This window comes from Bufo gargarizans, chromosome 1 (genome assembly GCF_014858855.1).
Source record: "Bufo gargarizans isolate SCDJY-AF-19 chromosome 1, ASM1485885v1, whole genome shotgun sequence".
Taxonomy (NCBI): Eukaryota; Metazoa; Chordata; class Amphibia; order Anura; family Bufonidae; genus Bufo; species Bufo gargarizans.
The window spans coordinates 28,322,242-28,345,881 of record NC_058080.1 but is presented as its reverse complement, the minus strand read 5'-3'; the positions used below and the strand labels follow the sequence as shown (position 1 = coordinate 28,345,881).

The window sequence follows — 23,640 nt, the reverse complement described above, 5'->3', positions numbered from 1 at the left end:
ATAGCCAAAAAATAACCACACTATTGATGGTTAAATGGACTTGGTGGCAGCTTGTGCTGGCGCACCACAAGACACAAAATGGCCGCCGATCACCCCAGAAAAAAGTGACTGAAAAACGCTCTGGGCAGCCTAAAAACAGTGAGCAATTGAATAGCAGAAGATGAATGATTCACAGCTGTAGATCGATCACTTCATTAAGTGTTTTTGCTGAGTAAATCACTGCCTAATGCCTAATCTCGCCCTAACAGCAGCAGCTGCAACCTCTCCCTACGCTAATCAGAGCAGAGTGGCGGGCGGCGCTACGTGACTCCAGCTTAAATAGAGGCTGGGTCACATGCTGCACTGGCCAATCACAGCCATGCCAATAGTAGGCATGGCTGTGATGGCCTCTTGGGGCAAGTAGTATGACGCTTGTTGATTGGCTGCTTTGCAGCCTTTCAAAAAGCGCCAAGAAAGCGCCGAACACCGAACCCGAACTTTTACGAAAATGTTCGGGTCCGTGTCACGGACACCCCAAAATTCGGTACGGACCCGAACTATAGAGTGCGGGTTCGCTCATCCCTAGTCTGCACCCGTTCCGCAAAATTGCAGAACAGATGCGGACACATGAATGGACCTTTAAGGCCTCATTCAGATGGCCATATGCTATCCACAAAAATGCTGATCCATTTTTTGGCGGATTAGATGCTGACCCATTCACTACTATGGGGCCCTTTTCTATTCCAGGGTTCAGCAAAACAAAGGAAACATGACCCATTGAAGTCTATGGGCCCGCAAAAATACTGAATGCTATCCGTTTTTTTATGGACATGCTAAACTGTCCGCAAAAAAACGGATCTGCTTTTTTGCTGACAGCAGCTGGCCCTAAAAGATATCCTTCAAAATGAAAAAAAATTTAATCATTAAAGTTAAGCAAAAAGCATAGATGTGATCGGCAATAACAAGTGCTCGGCGGCACTAAATCAGGTGCTCGGCGCCACTAAATCAGGTGCTCGGCGGCACTAAATCAGAAACCATATGTCCTACCACAATCCGGGGGGCTCCAGTGTACATCCATGAATCCCGGAGGGAAAGCAAAAAGCATCCATCCCTGGGCTAGATGATGATGTGGTATTGAAGGACAGGGTGGGCAAAGAACTGTCCCCGACATTGCCCTACAGGGGGTGCCATTCTGGCCCTGATAGCCTAACCACAGACCACCCGCCCTGAGCGACCCCGTCCGGAACCTTACCCTATATAATAATGGCCCTAGTAAGCCCCTAGCCCCGAGGCCCCTGACTTCCAGGTGATCACTATATAGATCTATGTGTTTTTGACTCATTATAAAAGTATATTATAAGTATATCGCACCCCTCTGTGTATCACACCTATCGATAGCACACCTATACTAGTCCTTGAAATGACTTTTGTGGCCCTAGTAGCTAGCGTTTGGTGGCCCTAACAGCCTGTCCCTGCTCCACACAGCAACCTCTCCTTACACTGGCGGCAAAACACTGAATGTAAAATGGCGGCCAGATCAGGTTTATTTATAAGGTAGGGGGTGTCCATGTGCTGAAACATCTCCATTGGCTGTCCTGTACCACCTGATGGATGTGTCATGGGTCAAAGTTCTGCACAATGCAAAGAATATGGCACCGGCGGACATCGCCATATTTTCGCCTGTTTGGCGAACAGCGAGCGAGCAAAGTTTGCCTGGGAATGATCACCGGGCGAACCGCAAGGCCATATCTAAACGGGGGCCATTTTCTTTTGTGTCTGAGATAATGGATCCGGCACCATTGACTTACATTGTGTTTCATGGATCCATCTTGATCGGTATCCCATGATGCACTTGAAAACGCTGCTTGCAACCATCTCGATATAATGAGAATTTGTCGCCTTATGTGCTTCGAGCTCAGCAGGTGGATTCGTTTAAGAACACAGGAATTATTAAAAGGAGTTTAATGTGGTGAAAAGAGTCCCAATGCTCATATATACAAAAAACGTAACAAAATAAGTACAGAAATACAAAGTTCATCAGTTTCTTAAAATAAAAGGAAATAAACCAGAAACCGAACACTCATGTTGATGGGATAGGCTCCGGAGCCGGGGCAGGCAGAAAACCAGGACAAATCTTCACCACTTCCATGACCCCCAGGAAATGACCCCCAGTCTTGGTTTTTCATACCATAAGAACATTCTCTCTATATATCCCTCCCCATCCCCTGGTGTCTCTGGGAGGATCTGAGTATAGCTAGGCTCTTCAGTTTTATGACGCCAGCCCTGTGTTTAGAGATGAGCGAATCAAAGCTGACAAAGTGGAATTTGAATCGCAACAATTATGGAATCGCTCACTAGTATGAATTAGGTGCCGGGAGCGAAGCTTGTAGTACTCACCCTCCTCCGTCTTCCTTGCTGGGGCCGGCGCTTCAATGTCCTAACTGCGTACATCATCAGGATGTAGTGCGCAATCTATGACCTGACCATGCACGCAGTCAGGTGACAGAGCAGCGCAGGCTGGGAAGACAGGGGAGTGCAACTTCTGCCAGAGGTGAAGAAGAGCCGCAGCGCAGGAGAGGTAAGAGGAGGTTTTTATTTTAATCTGATCTGAGATCTGATGGGGTCTAACATTGAGGGCTGATCTGAGTTCTGATGGGGGCTGATCTGAGGTCTGATGGGGGTCTGACAATGTGGGCAGATCTGAGGTCTGATGGGGGTCTGACAATGTGGGCTGATATAAGGTCTGATGGGGGTCTGACAATGTGGGCAGATCTGAGGTCTGATGGGGGTCTGACAATGTGGGCAGATCTGAGGTCTGATGGGGGTCTAACAATGTGGGCTGATATAAGGTCTGATGGGGGTCTGACAATGTAGGCTGATCTGAGGTCTGATGGAGTTCTGACAATGTGGGCTGATATAAGGTCTGATGGGGGTCTTAAAATGTGGGCTGATCTGAGGTCTGATGGAGGTCTGACATTGAGGGCTGATCTGAGGTCTGATGGGGGTCTGACAATGTGGGCGGATATAAGGTCTGATGGGGGTCTGACAATGTGGGCAGATCTGAGGTCTGATGGGGGTCTGACAATGTGGGCAGATCTGAGGTCTGATGGGGGTCTGACAATGTGGGCTGATATAAGGTCTGATGGGGGTCTGACAATGTGGGCAGATCTGAGGTCTGATGGGGGTCTGACAATGTGGGCTGATATAAGGTCTGATGGGGGTCTGACAATGTAGGCTGATCTGAGGTCTGATGGGGTTCTGACAATGTGGGCTGATATAAGGTCTGATGGGTGTCTTAAAATGTGGGCTGATCTGAGGTCTGATGGAGGTCTGACAATGTGGGCTGATCTGAGGTCTGATGGAGGTCTGACATTGTGGACTGATCTGAGGTCTGATGGGGTTTTGACATGGAGGGCTAATTTGATGTCCTGATAAGGGGGTCAGATGTGATGTGCTGATATTTATGGGGGTCTGATCTGAGGATCTGATATGACGTCTGATGAAAAAAAAAAAATTCTTATTTTCCTCCTCTTAAACCTGGGGTGCCTCCCCACCAGAGAGAAAAAAGTAATTGAGAGAAAAAAAAAAAAAACACCCAAATTATAACTCCTAGAACCATTTCTACAATCTAGGCGCCATGTTTCCCTAAGGCCTCTTTCACACGGGTGTCACATGTGAGGGCCGGATAGGATGCAGGTAAGTTCAGGGAAAATGATGTGAGTAGATATGCAATTGCAGTCAGTTTTGACTGCGATTGCGTGCCGTTGTTCAGTTTTTTCGGCGCGAGTGCAATGCGTTTTGCACGCGTGGGAGAAAAAACTGAATGTGGTACCCAAACCCAAACTTCTTCACTGAAGTTCGGGTTTGGGATCGGTGGTGAGAGCGATGACGTCACTGAAGGTCTTTTTCCAGTCACGTCCTGCAAGAAGAATTAGAAACAATGTGTTTAAACTTAACCTAGGTTTAAAGCTGGTTTCACAAATTATATATCAATGGTGCCCAATAATTAGCTTATAATGAATTGAATAATGGAGAACCTTAAAATATACTTTTATTAGTACCGTTTAAAATTATAGGCCCAAAAAGTTTCTGTATCACAAACACCTCACTAGGAGGTAACATTCAACTGCCCACCAAAGTGGACTGGTAGGGGGTTATTTAAGCAGCCAGGCTTACTCACTGGCTCACTCAGAGGGGGAGTTAGGAATAAACAGGGATAGATTATAAGAGGGAGACAGATGCTGGGTCTCTTCCCCTGAAAATGTCCCTGTGTCCTAACTATAAATGGAATCCCTCTCTGACTGTCCCTACATGGCCCTCAGACCTATCCGTTGACTGCCCAGCTTCGTCAGAAACAAAAAGACCAGTCACTTGCTAGAGCAGACAGACAAATGTAAAATAAAAAATGTCCCTACGCGTTTCACTGGCTGTACGCCAGATCATCAGGGGACCAACCGATACCAGGGTTACAAGCAAAGAGTAACAAACAGTATATGCCTGTTACGGCCTAAAATACCAGCTGTAGCAATTAGTAAGACAACCCTGTGAGTGTATCAGGCTGTACTTAGCTTGCCAAGTTGTTTGCGTGCGTCCTGGGTCCGCTCCTCTCCTGCCTAAGTATATTTTAAGGTTCTCCATTATTCAATTCATTATAAAAGAATTAGAAAGAAGACGAGCCCATCTGCGCGATCAAGTGGATGAGGTGAGTTACAATTTTTTAAAAAAATTTTAACCCCACAATGGACCTTTTACTAAGCATTCTGAATGAAAGAATGCTGTTATTTTCCATTATAAGGGACATTAGGCCACCCTACACCACTCTGGCATTCCTACACCTGGGGACCACCATATCACTAAAAGGGGGCCCTGTGCCCTCGTTGCTGCAATGCATCTGGCGTCACAACAAACACTTATTCCATCTTAAAGGGACCCCTTGCGGACCGCGGTTGCTGCAGCTTCTCCTAGATCTGTTCTCCAGGTCTGCTGGTTTTATCCTGAATGACCTTATGACATCCCTCTGCCCCGCACGTTATACACTGTATATGTATGTAGAGTCTTGTCATAAAAGAATTCATCTTTTTTATATTTATTTGCATATTTAAAAATCCCTTACCCAGACACAGAAAGACAATTACAAAGCCCCCGTAACCTCAAGGGACTGATATATTTGGTACGATTGGAATCTAATTATATGTTATCATTTCTTTCTAGTATAAGATGATATCTACAAGCTGTTATTTCAGAGTTAATCACTATTATCGGGGTTACCATTTTGCCGTCAGTTCTTTCTTTTCCCCAGCAGGTCAGCTTTTCTGTTCATTTCAGATTTAAACAAAATTATAAAACATTTTGGGAAAAACACACAACCTAAAAGTCCAGCACTGGAAGCCATTACTGCAAATATCTCCACAGCCACCATGTTCTTTCCTCTGGTGCTCAGATAAGCCGGGATCATGGAGATCCAGACGCTGCAGAACACCAGCATGCTGAAGGTGATGTACTTGGCCTCATTAAAACTGTCCGGTAATGTCCTCACCATGAAAGCCAGAACAAGGCTCACAGCTGCCAGGAACCCCAGATAACCCAACATGGAGTAGAACCAGATATCTGAGCCTTCATTACACTGAATGATGATCTTCCCAGGATAAGAGTCAGTGTCCAGGTCCTGGAATGGAGGAGAAATAGACATCCAGATAATACAGATTACAGCTTGAAAGGATGAACACAATGACACTATGGTATATGGTAGTTTCACACTGAGCCATTTTCTCCAAGGGCTTCCAGGCTTGGTGGACTTAAAAGCAACACAAACCATCACAGTCTTGGCGAGAAGTGAAGAGACGGCTACTGAGAAGAAGATTCCAAAACTGGTTTCACGTAATCTACAAGTCACATCATTGGGACGACCCAGAAACAAGAAGACAGAGAGGAAGCTGAGGATGATGGAGACCAGGAGGAGATAACTCAGGTTCCTGTTATTGGCCTTAACAATAGGAGTGTCTCGATGGGAAATGAATATTCCAAATATGAAGCCGGTCACAAGACATCCGAAGACCGAGACACAGGAGAACACAGAAGCAATGGTGTCATTCTGGTAAGAGATGAATTCCACTACTTTGGGCCGGCATCGGTCTCTCTTCTCATTAGGCCATTCATCACTTTGGCATTTAATGCAGCTGTCAGAATCTGTAGGAAAATGTCATAACATCTTATATCTATCTCCCCATCTCATACACAGTAGTAGCGATGCTAAGCAGCATGGTTTATTACATCATCCACATAATATGCCTACGATGGTTGTTTAGTGACTCTTATTAACGTTATATTAGAAAACCAAAATTACTCAAATAGCAAATACAATAAACCGTGATGCACTGCACTATTAACAGAACAGGCCATACAGTTATTTGACACTTGCTTCGTCTGTACATCCATCGACCACAGTTGCACCTAATATACCATCTGGTGGGGATGAACCTGGAGCATTGGCTTCTTTAGTAAGGGTGTGTGGCCCAACAAAGCTTCCAGAAGGTGTCAGTGGTTCAGCTGCCCATCCTTGAAGATGTTCTCCAAGAATGATTTAAAATGACCACAAGCAGCCTGCCCTAGAATGTGAGCCAGACTGATTTATTTTACTTCCACAGCTTCCTAGTGGGGTGAAGGAGCAGGTCCTCGCTGCACATTACCCACTAGAACATCCAGATACTGCATATTGGTGGGCATTCCTGTTAGGCTGCTTAGCAAGGCTGGCAGATTGTGGGCAGAATGGCATCATTAACGTTTATTGTAGAGCAGTGTAGTTAGGCCGTGCACCCTCATTGTGATGAGCACATTGGTTTGTCCCATTACAACCTTTATTCCTTCATTATATTATCTTTACTGGCCATCTTTATAACACTGGTAAAATGTATTCTTTCTGATGAGGCCAGATTAAGAGGGCCATCCGTATCGCGAGACCTTCTTAATCCTGCACATGTACCAGTGTTGTAAGTAGTGACGTATCCATGACTATACTTCACTAATAATCTGAACCTGGGGTTTTTGGTGTGCACCACGATTATAATAAATCCAGGTCTGGATTCTTAATGAAGTACAGGTGAAACTCGAAAAATCTAGCAAAGTTCATTTACTTCAGTAATACAACTTAAAAGGTTAAACTAACATACGAGACTCATTACAGGCAAAGCGAGAGATTCCAAGCCTTTATTTGTTATAATTTGGATGATTATAGCTTACAGCTTATGAAACCCCCAAAGTCACCATATCAGGTCCCCTTTGCTCAGGGGGTATGGATTAATTAGCTGACTACAGTGTGACACTTTGAGCCTAGAACATTGAACCTTTTCACAATATTTAAATTTTAAGTTGCATTACTGAGATAAATGAATATTTGCTCGATATTCAAATTTTTCGAGTTTCACCTGTATATTTGAACATGTGATTGAGAAGGTCCTGCGAGACCGGTGGCCTCCTTAATCTGGCCTCATCGGAAAGAAAACATGTTAACAGCACTATAAAGACAGACAAACTCATTCACTCATCACTGGACAACATTTCTCATAACTTGTATTATCTGTGCAGGTTTTTATATCTGTTTTGTGACTCCATATGTTTCCATGCCACTCGGTGTGATGCCATTCCGTCTGGATCAGTAGGAGCTCATACACATTCACCTTTGATAAGATTCAAATTAGCATCCCCTTGCTAACAAAGGTAGTGGTAACGAGTAGGGATGAGCGAACCCGAACTGTATAGTTCGGGTTCGTACAGAATTTTGGGGTGTCCGTGACTACGGACCCGAACATTTTCGTAAAAGTCCGGGGTTCGGGATCGGTGTTCGTCGCTTTCTTGGCGCTTTTTGAAAGGCTGCAAAGCAGCCAATCAACAAGCGTAATACTACTTGCCCCAAGAGGCTGTCACAGCCATGCCTACTATTGGCATGGCTGTGATTGGCCAGTGCAGCATGTGACCCAGCCTCTATTTAAGCTGGAGTCACATAGTGCCGCCCGTCACTCTGCTCGGATCAGTGTAGGGAGAGGTTGCAGCTGCGACGTTAGGGCGAGATTAGGCAGTGATTAACTCCTCCAAAAGACTTCATTCAGAGATCGATCTGCAGCTGTGAATCATTGAACTGCTGCTATTGAATTGCTCACTGTTTTTCGGCTGCCCAGAGCGTTTTTCAGTCACTTTTTTCTGGGGTGATCGGCGGCAATTTTGTGTCTTGTGGTGCGCCAGCACAAGCTGCCACCAAGTGCATTTAACCCTCAATGGTGTGGTTGTTTTTTGGCTAAATCCTACATCAGGGTCAAGCTGTCACACCAAGTGCATTTAACCATCAATAGTCTGTTTATTTTTTGGCCATATACTACATCAGGGGCAAGCTGCGCCTGTCACCAAGTGCATTTAACCCTCAATGGTGTGGTTGTTTTTTGGCTAAATCCTACATCAGGGTCAAGCTGTCACACCAAGTGCATTTAACCATCAATAGTCTGGTTATTTTTTGGCCATATACTACATCAGGGGCAAGCTGAGCCTGTCACCAAGTGCATTTAACCCTCAATAGTGTGGTTGGTCAAGCTGTCACACCAAGTGCATTTAACCATCAATAGTGTGGTTATTTTTTGGCCATATCCCAGTCTAATTCTGTCAGTAAACGTATACCTGTCACCCAGCGCCTAAATAATAGGCCTCAAATTTATATCCAGCTAAATCTGTCATTACTGCTGTTGCTGGTCAAGTTATTTAGTGTCCGTCAAAGCACAGTTTTTGTTCTGGGTTGAAATACAATTCCCAATTTAGCAATTTCCTAATTTAGTGGTTTCTGCTGTATCAGAGCTATTTTAAAACTATCCCTAAAAGGGTATATCAGATTCAATGTGCTGATAGGGTCATTCTGAATAACTTCACACACACGCTACTGTGCATTTCCAATTCTAATTCTGTCAGTAAACCTATACCTGTCACCCAGCGCCTAAATACTAGGCCTCAAATTTATATTCAGCTAAATCTGTGGTTACTGCTGTGCCTGTATTAGTGTAATACGGTACCTAAATAGATAGCCAGATAGTGTTAGGTGTCTGTAAAAAAAGGCCGGAATTTGAATACAATACATTGGGCCAAATAATATTTTTCTTATTGTGGTGAACGGTAACAATGAGGAAAACATCTAGTAAGGGACGCGGACGCGGACATGGTCGTGGTGGTGTTAGTGGACCCTCTGGTGTTGGGAGAGGACGTGGCCGTTCTGCCACAGCCACACGTCCTAGTGTACCAACTACCTAAGGTCCCAGTAGCCGCCATAATTTACAGCGATATTTGGTGGGGCCCAATGCCGTTCTAAGGATGGTAAGGCCTGAGCAGGTACAGGCATTAGTCAATTGGGTGGCCGACAGTGGATCCAGCACGTTCACATTATCTCCCACCCAGTCTTCTGCAGAAAGCGCACAGATGGCACCTGAAAACCAAGCCCATCAGTCTGTCACATCACCCCCATGCATACCAGGGAAACTGCCTGAGCCTCAAGTCATGCAGCAGTCTCTTATGCTGTTTGAAGACTCCGCTGGCAGGGTTTCCCAAGGGCATCCACCTAGCCCTTCCCCAGCGGTGAAAGACATAGAATGCACTGACGCACAACCACTTATGTTTCCTGATGATGAGGACATGGGAATACCACCTCAGCATGTCTCTGATGATGACGAAACACAGGTGCCAACTGCTGCGTCTTTCTGCAGTGTGCAGACTGAACAGGAGGTCAGGGATCAAGACTGGGTGGAAGACGATGCAGGGGACGATGAGGTCCTAGACCCCACATGGAATGAAGGTCGTGCCACTGACTTTCACAGTTCGGAGGAAGAGGCAGTGGTGAGACCGAGCCAACAGCGTAGCAAAAGAGGGAGCAGTGGGCAAAAGCAGAACACCCGCCGCCAAGAGACTCCGCCTGCTACTGACCGCCGCCATCTGGAACCGAGCACCCCAAAGGCAGCTTCAAGGAGTTCCCTGGCATGGCACTTCTTCAAACAATGTGCTGACGACAAGACCCGAGTGGTTTGCACGCTGTGCCATCAGAGCCTGAAGCGAGGCATTAACGTTCTGAACCTTAGCACAACCTGCATGACCAGGCACCTGCATGCAAAGCATGAACTGCAGTGGAGTAAACACCTTAAAACCAAGGAAGTCACTCAGGCTCCCCCTGCTACCTCTTCTGCTGCTGCCGCCTCGGCCTCTTCTGCTGCTGCCGCCTCGGCCTCTTCCTCCGCCTCTGGAGGAACGTTGGCACCTGCTGCCCAGCAAACAGGGGATGTACCACCAACACCACCACCACCTCCGTCACCAAGCATCTCAACCATGTCACACGGCAGCGTTCAGCTCTCCATCTCACAAACATTTGAGAGAAAGCGTAAATTCCCACCTAGCCACCCTCGATCCCTGGCCCTGAATGCCAGCATTTCTAAACTACTGGCCTATGAAATGCTGTCATTTAGGCTGGTGGACACAGACAGCTTCAAACAGCTCATGTCGCTTGCTGTCCCACGGTATGTTGTTCCCAGCCGGCACTACTTCTCCAAGAGAGCCGTGCCTTCCCTGCACAACCAAGTATCCGATAAAATCAAGTGTGCACTGCGCATCGCCATCTGTAGCAAGGTCCACCTAACCACAGATACGTGGACCAGTAAGCACGGCCAGGGACGCTATATCTCCCTAACTGCACACTGGGTAAATGTAGTGGCAGCTGGGCCCCAGGCGGAGAGCTGTTTGGCGCATGTCCTTCCGCCGCCAAGGATCGCAGGGCAACATTCTTTGCCTCCTGTTGCCACCTCCTCCTACTCAGCTTCCTCCTCCTCTTCTTCCACCTGCTCATCCAGTCAGCCACACACCTTCACCACCAACTTCAGCACAGCCCGGGGTAAACGTCAGCAGGCCATTCTGAAACTCATATGTTTGGGGGACAGGCCCCACATCGCACAGGAGTTGTGGCGTGGTATAGAACAACAGACCGACGAGTGGTTGCTGCCAGTGAGCCTCAAGCCCGGCCTGGTGGTGTGCGATAATGGGCGAAATCTCGTTGCAGCTCTGGGACTAGCCGGTTTTACGCACATCCCTTGCCTGGCGCATGTGCTGAATTTGGTGGTGCAGAAGTTCATTCACAACTACCCCGACATGTGAGAGCTGCTGCATAAAGTGCGGGCCGTCTGTTCGAGCTTCCGGCGTTCACATCCTGCCGCTGCTCGCCTGGCTGCGCTACAGCGTAACTTCGGCCATCCCGCTCACCGCCTCATATGCGACGTGCCCACCAGGTGGAACTCCACCTTGCACATGCTGGACAGACTGTGCGAGCAGCAGCAGGCCATAGTGGAGTTTCAGCTGCAGCACACACGGGTCAGTCTTACTGCGGAACAACACCACTTCACCACCAATGACTGGGTCTCCATGCGAGACCTGTGTGCCCTGTTGCGCTGTTTCGAGTACTCCACCAACATGGCCAGTGGCGATGACGCCGTTATCAGTGTTACAATACCACTTCTATGTCTCCTTGAGAAAACACTTAAGGCGATGATGGAAGAGGAGGTGGCCCAGGAGGAGGAGGAGGAGGAGGAGGAGGATGAAGAGAGGTCATTTTTAGCACTTTCAGGCCAGTCTCTTCAAAGTGACTCCGAGGGAGGTTTTTTGCAACAGCAGAGGCCAGGTACAAATGTGGCCAGCCAGGGCCTACTACTGGTGGACGAGGAGGACGAGGATGAGGAGGAGGTGGAGGAGGATGAGGATGAAGCATGGTCACAGCGGGGTGGCACCCAACGCAGCTCGGGCCCATCACTGGTGCGTGGCTGGGGGGAAACGCAGGACGATGACGATACGCCTCCCACAGAGGACAGCTTGTCCTTACCTCTGGGCAGCCTGGCACACATGAGTGACTACATGCTGCAGATTTGCCCACATTTTAACCTGTGCGGACTACTGGGTTGCCACCCTGCTGGATCCACGGTACAAAGACAATGTGCCCTCCTAGACGCGCTACTGAGAGCATTCCCAAATGTCACAGGGGAACAAGTGGAAGCCCAAGGCCAAGGCAGAGGAGGAGCAAGAGGTCGCCAACGCAGCTGTGTCACGGCCAGCTCCTCTGAGGGCAGGGTTAGCATGGCAGAGATGTGGAAAAGTTTTTTCAACATGCCACAGCTAACTGCACCACCACCTGATACGGAACGTGTTAGCAGGAGGCAACATTTCACTAACATGGTGGAACAGTACGTGTGCACACCCCTCCACGTACTGACTGATGGTTCGGCCCCATTCAACTTCTGGGTCTCCAAATTGTCCACGTGGCCAGAGCTAGCCTTTTATGCCTTGGAGGTGCTGGCCTGCCCGGCGGCCAGCGTTTTGTCTGAACGTGTTTTCAGCACGGCAGGGGGCGTTATTACAGACCACAACTTCGTAGACGGGGAAGGGTAAGGAGGGGGGCTGTCTGGGGGCTCCCTTCCTCTGTCCCCCCACTCTGTCGGGGGGCTGCAAAGGCACAGCAGCCCCCCGATCGGAGAGGGAGGGAGCTCCTTCTTACTGTTAACTTTTTCCATATAGCGGTCCGTACGGACCGCGGTATGGAAAGGGTTAAACGGCTGACATCGCGGCACAGATGTCAGCCGTTTATACCAGAGTGTCAGCAATGTGCTGACACTCTGGTATACCCACTAGCCCCAATGATTATTGAAGAGGAGGCGGGCGGGGATCGCGATCCCGCCTGCCGCATCGCCTGCCTCCCGCACCGCCTGCAACACCCCCCCTGCTTGAGATAAACTTTATTTGGGGCATTTTGAAGTTTAATCCCCGCAATCCCGATCAGAATCGGCAGAAAGCGCAGCAAACCGCAGGTCTAAATTGACCTGCGGTTTGCTGCGATCTCCGATACGGGGGTCACATGACCCCCCCCCCCCCCGGCGTTGTGACGGGATGCCGGCTGAATGATTTCAGCCAGCATCCTGTTCGGATTATCCCCCGCAGCGCCGCAATATCATTTCAAACTCATGACTTACCGGTAAGTCATGGGTCCTTAAGGACTCGGGAAACATGCCGTACTGGTACGTCATGCGTCCCTAAGGGTTTCAGCAATGAAATAATCATACCCACACGTTGACACTCATCACCAGAAGAGTATGGATGTAACCTAAAGTATAATTTACATGACTCCCTGAACCGGATGAAATTGTCATTACCCCCGGAAAACCTGTCCGGGAGAGCTGCCATCAGTTCAGGGCAGGCCTGGATCCCACCACCGAAACCAGCAGCTTGTGGACTCTGAATCTGCAAAACCATTGCACGAAGGTCTACCTCCAAAGTCAGATTCTGCAGCTGTTCGACCAGTGCAGTCATAGCATCCATAGCTGCACAGATCAGAACAAAAAATTGCTGTATTGGCTCTGGATAATGTCACGGATGTAGTAGGGGAAAACACCAAAAGACAACCAGAAGGAAGGGAAAAGACACTAGGCCTCACCGCTAGGAAAGGTAAAGGGTCACCACCTATAAAACCCTGCTCCTGGCCCTAACTCCTATCCGTATGGACACCTCTCGATGGTAGAGATGCCCATACACAGGAACCTAGAAAAACCTGATGGCCCTCGGATGCCCTAATGGTAATGACAGGGCAGAGACAACCCGCTCCTTCCCTGGTGAAGGAACCAGCGTCTCGCTGAGGCCTAGTAAACAACAAAGGTGGGGGAATACAAAATACAACAAGCGGAACACTTAACTTCTGAGGCTGATGGATGATGGATGAACAGGACTTCAGCTAGAACCACACTCCAGCTCTTCCAAAAACCAAATGAAGCTATCCATAGCAAGGAGTGATGGGTAAAGTCAGACTAAATAGGGGGAGGTAAAGGTCACATGATCCACACCTAAACAGGAGGTGTGGACTTATAAGCAACACACAGACAAAGTGAAACCAAAACCAAAAGAGGCTGTCAGATCACTAATGTGCAGATAATCTTTCAGACCCTCTAAAACCTGTCACCGGTGTGACAGTCTCCCTTTCCCCTTCTGGATTTAGCATTAGAGTGTGTCTAGCATCCCCTTCCAGGGCGTTAAGCGCCACCTCCGATTGTAGATCCAGAGTCAAGTTGTACAACCTGAGCTTGGTCTTAAGGTATGCGGCCCAGTCTTCTAACATCATATTTTGTCCATCAAACTGCACTAGTTGATTCGCTATTGTCCCTGGGGGAAAACATATGGTCGGAGCTACTCCCACGGTAGAGGGGGGTGATGGGAGCCCCACGGTTGGGTTTTGCATGGCGATCAATATACCCTGCTCCTAATGAAAGAAGACCGGGGGCTGGGCCCACAGATTCAGAGGGTACACGATGCTACACAGACACAGACAGCAGTTCTTTTACAACACTTGCGTGTACTGAACAGTTATAGTGAACGAGTAACTAAGCATACATAAACAGAATAGTAACAGAGCTTAAACGCACAGTAAAGATAATATTGTCTCACACTAACCCAGTACTTGCATAATTTTCCCCAATGTCCATAAAGAAGCCTGGCTGCACCTGAATGTTCCTGAGCAAGCTTTAATGTTAGGGTGCACCCTAAGTATTGTGCAATACTATTTGTAATCCACAGAAGGTGAAGTCTGTATCCTGCAGCTTTCATATGTCCCAAACTGTCACTAGAACAATGTGATGTGATGGGACGCGTCAAAGCCACACTTACAGTTCCTTGGATACTTAAGCGGACTCTTGGAGTTCTTTCCCTGGTCCACTCCCGAACTGGACTGCACAGTGGTGTGATTACCGGAGTTAACGCTGAGAATATCCCCTTGGTGCTGATGCCAGATTCCACTGTAAGTCGTAAATCATTTTCCAGGCTTCACAGAGGTTCTCTCCTGAGGTCCTCAGCATTCACCAGGCAGCCTCCGTCTGGTCACTTCCAGGGAGACTGTGATGCAGCAAGTGATTTCCTATTTGCAGCCTCAAACCTGCATTTACAGTTCTCTATCACCCTCCTGAGGGTCCTAGCCTACCCCTAAATTCTCATCATTTTAACTTTGAAGGGTAAAACATATACCGTATAAACTTCTCTTATATTGAACAACTGCTTTGAAAACATTGTATGTACTTTGTTGCCATCTTCTGGTAGAAAAGAGTGTGAGTCATGCTTACACCCTTACATCTCCTCCGAATTTTGGCTGGGCATTAGCTACTGACTGTCCTCTAGTAGCTCGTCCTCCCTGTTTAGTGGAGCTGAGCCCACAGCATATAATACTTCTCTGGATGAGGGAACAGAAAAGGACAGAGGCAGGTTGAGGACAGTTGAGGGCACAGGGCCAACTCCCTGGTCAACTAAGGGTTGTGTCTGACGAACCCACCGTGTCTGATGTCACATGCAACGAAGTCTAAGATTGAGTCAACCATTCAAGAACCACTGGGTTGCTGGCAGGGGCATACATAGAATTCATTACGCCCACGCCCTACAGCTGTTGCAAAACTACAACTGCCTGGACAGCCTACAGCTATTAGGACATGCTGTGAGTTGTAGTTTTACAACAGCAGGAGGGCTGCAGGTTGAACTTCCCTGCCATAGACTATAATGGGATCCAGACGCTTTCCAGCAGGGTTTCGGCCTGGCATAAATGGTTCTACTGGTGAAGGGCAGAATCCAGCAATGCTGCATCTGGTGAACTCTGGCAGAATGTTCTCTACCAGATACCATTCACCAGAGATGTGAATGAAGACTAAGGCCTCTTTCACACGGGCGTCCCGGATTTGCTCCGGATGTGTCTCATGTGCATTGCGGGAAAACCCGCGTGAGTGCGCACGCAATTTCAGTCAGTTTTGACTGCGATTCCATTGCATTGTTCAGTTTTTTCCCCGCGGGTGCGATGCGTTTTGCATGAGCGTGATAAAAAACTGAATGTGGAACCCAGACCCAAACCTGGAATTCTTCACTGAAGTTTGGGTTCGGGTTCGGTGTTCTGTAGATTTTATTATTTTCCCTTATAACATTGTAATAAGGGAAAATAATAGCATTCTTACTACAGAATGCTAAGTAAAATGTGCCTTGAGGGGTTAAAAAACAGCCGGCATCGTCTTCTTTCTTCTTCTTTCAGGACCTGCAAAAGGACCTTTGATGACGTAATCGCGCTCACCACGTGGAGAGCGCAGTGACATCAGAGCAGGTCCTGCTGAATGTATATCAGTTGCGTGGTCTGCCTCTATTAGAGGTACGCCACTGGTTGCTGGTCACGACACGACCGCTAGCTGACACTGAGAGCTCAGGCCTCTCGAAGTGACCCCTGCTGCCACGGCCCCTTACTGTGCTGCAAACTGTGCCTGCACTAGAAACATTTAGGCTTCTGCCCCCCCCCCCTTCCCCTGTGCAGGGCCGGGCACTTCTCTGCCTGACATACTGTTAGATCAAATAAAGAAATAAAAAGGAATTTAATACACGCCACACAACGGCTAATAAGCCCTTTTTCTTTTCCCCCATTAATACACGCAAAAAACAGGCTTTAGAACATATAACTGCGGCCGTAAATGGCGAATAATATTTTTTCCTCACTAATACAAGCCAAAAAATGCTTTAGAACATATAACTGCACCGCACAAGGGCAAATAAGACCCCAATAACAAGAACAGTTTGCTGGAATTACAGAGCTGTATAATGGCAATGTGGATGCGCAGTCAGTGCAGCAAGGTGTAATAGGATTGTTCCTGTTACCCAGGCTGTAACCTCGCCTATTGGATCCTGTTCTGCTTCAATACTGTGGATGATTCCTCTCTATTCTTTCCCTACACTTCTACTGCTCTTTCCCTGAAATTCTATTGAGCAAAATATACGTTTTCAAGTCTTTCCTCGCACTGTCCCTAGCGCCTGCTGAAGTCTCTCCCTGCACTAAGTACACTGGAAAATGGCAAAATATAAGATGGCTGAGGCTATTTATAGGGCTGTGACATCACAGGGCTGGCTGGCTGCTGATTGGCTGCATGCATGGCATTATGGGTGATCCCACGTTCCCAGAGTTCTTTGCTCCATGTCCTCTCATGTGCAGCAGTCATTTTAGGAAAAAATTGTATTCGTTACAAGGAATCGTGAGGAAATTCCAGATTTGGTGTGAATCGAATAATTCCTGAAATTTGTATTGAATTCCACTTTGTCAGCTTCGATTCGCTCATCTCTCATCACCACCACTGGTAACACAGTACTACAACTCATACTACCACATACCGGTTATATTGGATATCTCTCCTTCTGAACATGGGACGCAGTCATAGCAGCAGATGTGAATTGTCGGTCTCGCCATTTTCCGGCTTCCAGGTAAACACAGGTCTGAGCAGCGGGATACCGGGACCTGATGGAAAAGAGAAAATGTGATAATAGTGATGAGGAGACCTAGAAGGGTGGACTACAGAAAGTGAAGTCATATAAATCACAGAAAAAAAATGCACCAAACGGATATGCCACTGACTATACTAACTAGTCATACAAGCAGATATTGAAAGCAGAGACTTTTGCCAATATATTCCTGTCAGGAACACATCGGAGCCCATCATGCACCACGTCACGGTCTCTCAGCATGGCAAGGGTCTGGGCGTAGGAAGCGAGGGGGACGGGGGGGATAGATCCCCCCCAGGAAATAATGCGGGGGGGGGACAGGTTTGGTCAAATCCCCCCCAGTGGCAGTGTGTGCCGCGGGGCAGGCACTGAGATGAGCGCTTCCATTGTGGAAGTGAAGCGCTCATCTCCATAGTAATCTGTTTGTATCGCCGTCCTCAGGACAGCGATACAAACAGAAGGCTGTGCGGAGGAGCAGGGCAGGGAGGTGTGTCCCTTTCCTGTTCCTCTGATAGGCTGCCGACACTACTAGGCCGACAGCCTATCAGAGGCCGGCATAGGTGGCGCGATGACGTCATCGTGCCGCCTGAGCCGTACAGCTCTGGAGTCGGGACACAGGATGGAAGAGGCCTGCATCGCATCGCTCCAAAGAGGTAAGTATAAGTGTTCATTTTTTTTTAACTATATACAATACTTCGTTTTTTTACTGGCACATAATGGGGGGCCCTGTTATTACTGGCACATGATTGGGGGGGGGCTGTTATTACTGGTACATAATGGGGGGCCCTGTAATTACTGGCACATGATTGGGGGGCCCTGGTATTACTGTCACATGATTGGGGGGGCTGTTATTACTGGCACATGATTGGGGGGGCCCTGGTATTACTGGCACATGATTGGGGGTCTGTTATTACTGGCACATGATTGGGGGGGTCTGTTATTACTGGCACAGGATTGGTGGGGTCTGTTATTACTGGCACATGATTGGGGGGTCTGTTATTACTGGCACATGATTAGGGGGGCCCTGGTATTTCTGGCACATGATTGGGGCGGCCTGGTATTACTGGCACATGATTGGGGGGGGCCCTGGTATTACTGGCACATGATTGGGGGGGGCTGGTATTACTGGGACATGATTGGTGGGGGCCCTGGTATTACTGGCACATGATTGGGGGTCTGTTATTACTGGCACATGATTGGGGGGGCTGTTATAACTGGCACATGATTGAGGGGGGTCTGCTATTACTGGCACATGATTGAGGGGGGTCTGTTATTACTGGCACATGATTGGGGGCCCTGTTATTACTGGCACATAATGGGGGGGGGGCTGTTATTACTGGCACATGATTGGGGTCTGTTCTTACTGCTACATGATTGGGGGGTCTGTTATTACTGGCACATGATTGGGGGGGTCTGTTATTACTGACACATGATGGGGGGGCTGTTATCACTGGCAAATGATGGGGGGCTGTTATTACTGGCACATGATTGGGGGGTCTGTTATTACTGGCATATGATTGGGAGGTCTGTTATTACTGGCACATGATTGGGGTCCGTTATTATTGGCACATGATTGGGGGGGGTCTGTTATTACTGGCACATCATTGGGGGGTCTGTTATTACTGGCACATAATGGGGTGGGGGCCTGTTATTACTGGCACAAAATGGGGGGGCCTGTTATTACTGGCACATGATTGGGGGGGGGCCTGGTATTACTGGCACATGATTCAGGGGCCCTGGTATTACTGGCATATGATTGGGGGGGCTGTTATTACTGGCACATGATTGGGGGGCCCTGTTATTACTGGCACATGATTGGGGGGGCTGTTATTACTGTCTGATGAGAGGCGCTGGGGGGGCTGATGAGAGGCACTGGGGGGCTGATGAGAGGCACTAGGGGCTGCTATGAGGCATCAAGCTCTTATCTGAGGTCTGATTGGGGGTCATTCATATTGGGGTCTGAGCTGAGGTGTGATCTGAGGTCTTATTAACATTGGGGATCTCATTGGGGCTGTCAGCTGAGGTCTGATTAACATTGGGGGTCTGATTGGTGGTCTGACCTGAGGTGTAATGAAAAAATTTTTTTTCTTATTGTGCCCACTTCCAGCCCGGAGCCCAGCTGCCCAGAGCACTGATCCAGAGCAGCTTGGAGAAAAAGGCCTCACAGTCTCCCACACTCCTTCTGCCCGGCCAAGCCAGCCAGCACCCCTGAGGCCAAGCCAGCCAGCACCCCTGAGGCCAAGCCAGCCAGCACCCTGAGGCCAAGCCAGCCTGCACCCCTGTGGCCAAGCCAGCCAGCACCTCTGTGGCCAAGCCTGCCAGCACCCCTGAGGCCAAGCCTGCCAGCACCCCTGAGTCTTCAGAACTGTAAGTAAATTATATATAAGGAGAGATTATTGTTTCGGCAGGGGGGGGGGGGTCTAAATCTTTTGTTATCGTACAGTATTATGATTCTTCATTTACATTTTATTTTTTCTGGAACCTTAAAAGTCAGTTTGAGTGAAGAAAGTCAGAATGGATATCCGCAAGTTTTTTACAAAGCCTAGTAAAGCAAATACATCCTCATCAAGCTCAGAAGCATGTCAACAAAAAGAGATCACCGAATCACCAGTCAGGCATCATTTTGTTGAGCTAGAAAAGGAATATGCTGAGACAGTGTCTTTAGAAGCAGTTGGCCTCATGAGTGACTCAAGTAGTGATGGTGAGGAAGACCATGCTTGTGGTCCTGCAATCAAAACTGTAGAAGATGTTCATAGTAAATCTAAAACATACACGAAAGGAAAATGAATTTCTCTTCCAGCTGATGATGAGAAAACATTACGAACGGCAGTGGTACCAAATCAACCAGACTACAAAACAATTCCAGCTCAGACCATTGTAACGCAAAAGGCAAAGAAGCGTGTTCTACATTTTCTCGAGTTCTGGTTCCAAAGCTTTCCATGGCTGCTCTATAGTTTTACTCTTGAAGGGGTACTATGTTTCTACTGTGCTAAAGCAGCCGTCCTGAATCTGACTCAACTCGAAAAGAACACTGATCCAGCATTTGTGTGTGTAGGCTTTAAAAATTGGAAAAAAGCTATTGAAAAGGTTAAAAAACATCAGAGTTGTTCTGATCATACATATTCTATAAAGCAACTATTGCAACATAAAGATTTGCAACCCATTAATGTTCAACAGCAACAGAATGATGCATGGCTGTGTCTCATCAAGGCAGTACAAACAATAGCCCTGTTGGCAAAACAAGGTCTCCCTCTTCGTGGCCATGAAGACAATGATGGCAATTTTAAACAGTTTCTGCTTGCACGAGCAGATGATGTGTCTTATCTAAATAATTGGATATCACACAAAGCAGAATACATGAGTCCCGACATTCAAAATGAGATTTTGAAGTTATTGTCTCACACCGTATTACGCCTTATTCGGAAACAGATTGGGAATAATGTCTTTGCAATTATTGTTGATGGCACACAAGATATATCTGGTCAAGAACAAGAAAGTTTCTGTATCCGCTATGTTGATGAAGACTTGTACCCACATGAGGACTTCATAGGCTTATATCAAGTTGATGAAAGTGGATCTGCAATCGCACAGATTGTCAAGGATGCTTTATGCCGTAATGGGCTTTGTATGTCAATGTTGCGAGGGCAAACATATGATGGAGCTTCAAATATGGCTGGTAAATATCATGGTGCCCAGGCATTAATCAAGCAGGAACATCCACTTGCCATTTATGTACATTGTGGTGCACATTGCACAAATTTAGTTATGCAGGCCGCAGCAAATCAATGTCCAATAATGGAAGATGCACTTATGTGTGTGCAAGATCTTGGCAAACTCTTTGCGCAATCTATGAAATGCAGAACCACACTTTCAGAAATTGCCCATCATGAAGCTGAAGGGCCTCTTAAAGTCTTGCATATTAAACCATTGTGCCCAACATGCTGGACTGTTAGAGTGAAGCCTGTGAAAAAAATTCTGGACAATTACCAGCTAATTTTGGAAACACTTGAAGAAATTGAAAATACCACAAGAAGTGGAGATATAAATCCACGTGCACGTGGCCTATTACAACAATTAAGGCAAGGGAAAACTCTACTAGGTCTTCAAATCTCTCTTAGCATCATGGAGATCTTAGAATGCCTCAATGTAGCCTTGCAAGGCAGAGAACAAACCATATCAGGACTTTTAGCAAGTGTACAACGGACCCATGATGCTATACAAAAGTTACGATGTGACACGTCCTTTGAAAGAGTTCTTGCTACCACTATTAATTTAGTGGAAAAATACCAGCTAAAAGAGGTTACTGTACCAAGGCAACCTAATATTCCTAAACGTCTTCAACATGGGCCAACTGAACAATTTCATGCAAAGACTGTGAAGGAATACTATTGTCCTCAGTATTTCCAAATAATGGATATTATATTGACACAGTTAATGCAGAGCTGTGACCAAGAGGGCTTACTTGTATATGAAAAACATTATCTGTTGACAGGACAAGCTAGTTCTTCCACAGTATCCAGAGATTGAATATCATCTTCTCTCTGCCCAGATAACCACCTTATCAAGTGTTTACAAGTACACTTCAGTCTCTGAGGTTGTAGATATTTTGCGAAAGATGCTTTTTCTCTCAAGTAGAACAAATTGTCAGAATCCTATTAACTATTCCTGCTTCTTCCTGTGAAGCTAGTTGAGGTCCACAATGACCCAGAAACGTTTGAACCATGTTGCTATATGCAACATCCATAGAGACATAATGGATAAAGTAGACATCGAAGCCATAGCAAAGGAACTTGCAATGTGATGTGATCGCCGCAAAAAAGTTTTTAGATTTTAAAAACTTGCGTTCTTTAGATTTGGCTTAAAGGAAACTTTATGGAGGGTACTTATTTGTTCCATTGTACCTTGTGTGAATGTGTGCACACTTACCACACATCTCCTGTAGCCTTAGTGTGTGAGCTGGCAGTGGCAGGCACACATTTACAGGAACGGCTCCTTGCACCTAGTTAGCTGAAGTACACTGCAGTGGTTGTGGTGCTCGGAGGGTCTCGCTCTGTCTGCCGTTAGAAAATTGTTTCTATTTATATAGTTATAGTATTTCATTGTATTTATACAAGATCTTTTGTTAAAATCAGGCAAAGTGCATTACTTAAAGTATTATTACCACTAGTTTTAAGTGGAATAACTGAAATATATGCCAAACGTCTGGTTCATTTCTGTGACCTGATAAACAAAGAACTGTTCATTTTGCATATTTTTTTGTTGTGAGATTTTTCACACACACACACTTAAAATTTAACGATATAAACAACTCGCAGTTTACTGAATAAGAATATACCCGGCGAGCAAAAATGCTGCCCCCCCATGGCCGGCGTCATAACCCGGCATCCCCGGGCAAGTGCCGTGGCCCAATGCTCCTGGGCCCAATGAGCTGCTATGAGCACTTCCATCAATACAGATGGGAGCTCTCACTGCTGTCATTTCACTTACGCAGTACCCCTCTGGTGGGCCCTCTGAGCTGCAGAGACTCAGAACACGCCCCCTCTACACAGGACACGCCCCCTCTACACAGCGCACATGCTGCCTGAGGAGAGACCGCAGGGCTGGAGCAGAGAAGTGTGAAGACAGTCTGTGAGTAAGTCTGCACTGTGACTGTCTCTTCTCTGTGGGACAGAAGGGGGGACTCTTCGATCTGCTGCTGCTTCATTCTATTTAGTTGTGTTACTGTTTCCTTAAGCAGTTTGTCTCCATGACACCTGCCCCCCCCCCCACATATCCTGTCCTATCTCAATATCTTTATATTATATAGATTCTAGTGTATTATACTGTGCCCTGTATTTTCCAGTAGAAAATGATCCTTGGGAAGCACAGTCCTCACCCCTGACCACCAGGACCAGGTAGCGCTCTGTCAGTACATGGCGGCCTCCCCTCTCCGCCACGCTGCTCCGCTGTGTACTGGGGCTTATTCTGACACTAGGGCTGGGTTCACATCCCATTTGTGCCATCTATTTAATGTATACCAAAAAATGTCTGCGTTACCAGATGCCTCAGACTGATGCCGTACAGGGGCGTCCGTTCACCATACAGTTCCATTGTAAAAAAACATATACGTTAACGTTTGTTTACTTGACTCTGCAGGATACAAAAACGTGGAGTGCTGCACATTTGTATACATCAAACTGATAGGAAAAACGTGATGTGAACACACATTGGGGGGGAGGGGGGCGTACTAAAATTTGCTGTGGGGCCCAGTCAGTTCTAGCTACATCACTGCACATCTCCTTCTCTCCTCCAGGCCTGGCCCACTGCTGCAGCGGCCGCCGGAGAGAAGGAGCGCAG

At 47.3% G+C, this 23,640-nt stretch overlaps 1 protein-coding gene across 1 annotated transcript in view; it reads right to left on the bottom strand.

Moving 5' to 3' along the window:
• Nucleotides 1-5,257: 5,257 nt before the first annotated feature.
• The window catches only part of LOC122923506 (vomeronasal type-2 receptor 116-like), a 38,957-nt gene continuing 20,574 nt past the window's right edge, over nt 5,258-23,640 (bottom strand). Inside the window, exons 4-5 of the mRNA XM_044274368.1 lie at nt 17,197-17,320; nt 5,258-6,165 (exon numbers count right to left, since the gene is read on the bottom strand). Of these exons, the coding sequence (XP_044130303.1) occupies nt 5,258-6,165; nt 17,197-17,320 (1,032 nt within the window). The remainder of the gene's footprint in view (nt 6,166-17,196; nt 17,321-23,640) is intronic.